The sequence below is a fragment of the Sinocyclocheilus grahami genome, unplaced genomic scaffold (assembly GCF_001515645.1).
Source record: "Sinocyclocheilus grahami isolate Dianchi unplaced genomic scaffold, SAMN03320097.WGS_v1.1 scaffold212.1, whole genome shotgun sequence".
In the NCBI taxonomy this organism is placed as follows: Eukaryota; Metazoa; Chordata; class Actinopteri; order Cypriniformes; family Cyprinidae; genus Sinocyclocheilus; species Sinocyclocheilus grahami.
In genome coordinates this window covers 770,207-774,350 of record NW_015505391.1, presented here as the reverse complement: position 1 = coordinate 774,350, position 4,144 = coordinate 770,207, and the positions used below count along the sequence as shown (strand labels likewise).

Sequence of the window (4,144 nt, the reverse complement as noted above, 5' to 3'; positions counted from 1 at the left end):
CTGTGTTGTGATTGGCAGCACTCGGCGCCTGGTCGGGAAATGTCATGTCCCTTACCATAGCCACCTGCGAGCTTCAGTGTAAATATTGCGTCCAAATCAATTTGAGTGCGATTTAAAACCGGATGATTGTAACCACTCTAAGTTCATCTGCCTTGGGAAAGCTAGCGCTAACTCTGGCATAGTGATAACACTCGTTGCCTTCTCTAGTGCAGCTCAACCAGGTCTCGTCCCATTCGTCGATATTTGTGACATCACAAATCCCGGAAAATATGCGTTGTAGTCCAAACGAGTCGTTCTTTGTAGTTTTTGAAAAGTGATTTATGTTAAATAAAATATCTCCTTTTGACGTGGACTTTGAACTATGTAACTTTGCAGATCTTTTTTATGCTCAAACAGCAACATTACAGACTAACTAAAGCTGAAAAAGTGAAAAAGCATAATAGGCTAACGGTTTTCTATTTTAAAATGTAATTTATTCATGTGATGGCAAAGCTGAATTTTCAGCAGCCATTACTTCAGTCTTCACTGTCATGTTATCCTCCAGAGTGGATTTTAATATGCCGATGTGGTGCGATCAATTATTATTGGTACTCAATTATTAATATTGATTCTTATCATTGTCATTTTTGAAAATGGTTTTTGCTGCTTAATATTTTTGTGGAAGCCATGAAGAATGTTTTTTCAGGATTCTTTGATAAGTAGTTCAACAGAAAAGCATTGCTAACCACAATTTTTTGAATGGTAGTGTATCATGGTCTTCACAAAAATATTAAGCAACAAAAACTGTTTTCTACATTGATAATAATAAGAAATGTTTCCTGAGTGCCAAATCAGCACCAAATCAGCTGAGCACTTTTAAATTGTAATAGTATTTCGCAATATTACAGTTTTTACTGCATTTTTGATCAAATAAATGTAGTCTTGGTGAGCATAAGAGACTGAAGAACTTATTTTTAATCTGTAATGTAGTTTAAAACTTTGGATTACCAAATTGAAAGCTTTACATTCCATTTTATTTAATGCTTGCTTGTTTGTCACAGATTCAGAAAATCGAAGGTGTTTTATCCTACCGTGATCCACACTTCTGGAGACATTCCGCCAGTGCCATTGCTGGAACCATCCATCTCCAACTCATGTCTGATGTAGTGGAACAGCGAGTTATTCAACAGGTATGAATGCTACGTCTTAAACATGGCCTGTTTACTCATTTACAGCAATTTGTTTGCTTTACAAGGCTTTTATTACCATTTTAATAAATGTTAAACCAATGTTCCTGTTGCTCAGTGAAAAAGCATAATAGGCTAACGGTTTTCTATTTTAAAATGTAATTTATTCATGTGATGGCAAAGCTGAATTTTCAGCAGCCATTACTTCAGTCTTCACTGTCATGTTATCCTCCAGAGTGGATTTTAATATGCCGATGTGGTGCGATCAATTATTATTGGTACTCAATTATTAATATTGATTCTTATCATTGTCATTTTTGAAAATGGTTTTTGCTGCTTAATATTTTTGTGGAAGCCATGAAGAATGTTTTTTCAGGATTCTTTGATAAGTAGTTCAACATTAATATTACAGTTTTTACTGCATTTTTGATCAAATAAATGTAGTCTTGGTGAGCATAAGAGACTGAAGAACTTATTTTTAATCTGTAATGTAGTTTAAAACTTTGGATTACCAAATTGAAAGCTTTACATTCCATTTTATTTAATGCTTGCTTGTTTGTCACAGATTCAGAAAATCGAAGGTGTTTTATCCTACCGTGATCCACACTTCTGGAGACATTCCGCCAGTGCCATTGCTGGAACCATCCATCTCCAACTCATGTCTGATGTAGTGGAACAGCGAGTTATTCAACAGGTATGAATGCTACATCTTAAACATGGCCTGTTTACTCATTTACAGCAATTTGTTTGCTTTACAAGGCTTTTATTATTTTATTTTAATAAATGTTAAACCAATGTTCCTGTTGCTCAGTGGTAGAGCATTGAGTTAGCAACGCAAAGGTTGTGGGTTCAATTCCCAGGGAACACACATACTGAAATGTAGTCTTGGTGAGCATAAGAGACTGAAGAACTTATTTTTAATCTGTAATGTAGTTTAAAACTTTGGATTACCAAATTGAAAGCTTTACATTCCATTTTATTTAATGCTTGCTTGTTTGTCACAGATTCAGAAAATCGAAGGTGTTTTATCCTACCGTGATCCACACTTCTGGAGACATTCCGCCAGTGCCATTGCTGGAACCATCCATCTCCAACTCATGTCTGATGTAGTGGAACAGCGAGTTATTCAACAGGTATGAATGCTACGTCTTAAACATGGCCTGTTTACTCATTTACAGCAATTTGTTTGCTTTACAAGGCTTTTATTACCATTTTAATAAATGTTAAACCAATGTTCCTGTTGCTCAGTGGTAGAGCATTGCGTTAGCAACGCAAAGGTTGTGGGTTCAATTCCCAGGGAACACACATACTGATAAAAAATGTATAGCCTGAATGCACTGTAAGTCGCTTTGGATAAAAGCTGCTAAATGCATTAATTTAATTTTAATTTTAGACATTTAATTAGATGTAATAGTTTCTATTATTTTGTTCTGGTTTTATTGTTGTGGACATGAATTACAAAGTGTGTAACTAACTGACCAATTCATATTGTTTCCACTGAAATTCTTCTCAGGTGTCTGCCGTGTTGAAAGATGCCGGTGTTAACAACCTGACTATTCAGTTGGAAAAAGAAGCCTACTTCCAGCACATGTCTGGCCTAAGCACTGGATTCCATGAAGTTCTAACCATGACACTACAGATGGAGTCCATGAAATATTATAAAGATGGCACATGTATCATGTAAACTGCTGTTTTAACACATAGAAATAAAGGGATTTAAGGTGTAATTTTACTCTCCTTTTTATGATTAAAAACGTATTTTATGATGTCTACGACAGTTTCTGTCTTTTTCCTAACTGTTATAAACACAATAAAATATTCTATTATGAGCACAAATTTGCTTTTGCTTTTTTTTATATAATAAAATGTTTTTAAATTGTATTCTTGTCACATTCCTATCTCGCTTTGGATAAAAGCTGCTAAATGCATTAATTTAATTTTAATTTTAGACATTTAATTAGATGTAATAGTTTCTATTATTTTGTTCTGGTTTTATTGTTGTGGACATGAATTACAAAGTGTGTAACTAACTGACCAATTCATATTGTTTCCACTGAAATTCTTCTCAGGTGTCTGCCGTGTTGAAAGATGCCGGTGTTAACAACCTGACTATTCAGTTGGAAAAAGAAGCCTACTTCCAGCACATGTCTGGCCTAAGCACTGGATTCCATGAAGTTCTAACCATGACACTACAGATGGAGTCCATGAAATATTATAAAGATGGCACATGTATCATGTAAACTGCTGTTTTAACACATAGAAATAAAGGGATTTAAGGTGTAATTTTACTCTCCTTTTTATGATTAAAAACGTATTTTATGATGTCTACGACAGTTTCTGTCTTTTTCCTAACTGTTATAAACACAATAAAATATTCTATTATGAGCACAAATTTGCTTTTGCTTTTTTTTTATATAATAAAATGTTTTTAAATTGTATTCTTGTCACATTCCTATAATTTCTATTTACAATCACTTGTTTTTACACTACACATATATATACAATTTAATTATACACATATCAGTTACATATCAGAAATAAATGAAGAAACCAAAAAACGTATTTTGATGATAACCATTTATTTATTTAAATTGTTAGTAATGTTTAAAGGGAAGGCACATTTATATTTCTAATAGCATGGAGGAAACTCAAACACTTGAGTACGTGTCTCAAACCACCAATGACAAATGAACTGGTCAGAAAGCTAAAGGTAGAGTCAATATTTATTTGTCTAATGTGCAACACCTCAACAAAAGTACTTATTGTCAGTTAAAGTTTCAGTTAGCCTTATAATATTAGAGTGGTATGTGCAGTTCATACAAATTATTAAATTGCATTACTAATAGTAGCAGTAAACCGTATTATCATTTAACAGTTTATTATCATTATATTATGAATAATTATACTCCTAATAGAATTGAAAAAGTAGTGAAAAGTATCAAGTAGTTATAAACATAAGAGGAGCATAAGTTGGGTTC

At 33.3% G+C, this 4,144-nt stretch overlaps 1 protein-coding gene across 1 annotated transcript in view; it reads left to right on the top strand.

Annotated features, from left to right (window-relative positions):
• The window catches only part of LOC107595996 (zinc transporter 5), a 16,795-nt gene extending 13,800 nt beyond the window's left edge, over positions 1-2,995 (top strand). Inside the window, exons 15-16 of the mRNA XM_016286597.1 lie at positions 1,041-1,169; positions 2,680-2,995. Of these exons, the coding sequence (XP_016142083.1) occupies positions 1,041-1,169; positions 2,680-2,850 (300 nt within the window). The 3' untranslated portion in view covers positions 2,851-2,995. The remainder of the gene's footprint in view (positions 1-1,040; positions 1,170-2,679) is intronic.
• The last annotated feature ends 1,149 nt before the right edge of the window (positions 2,996-4,144 follow it).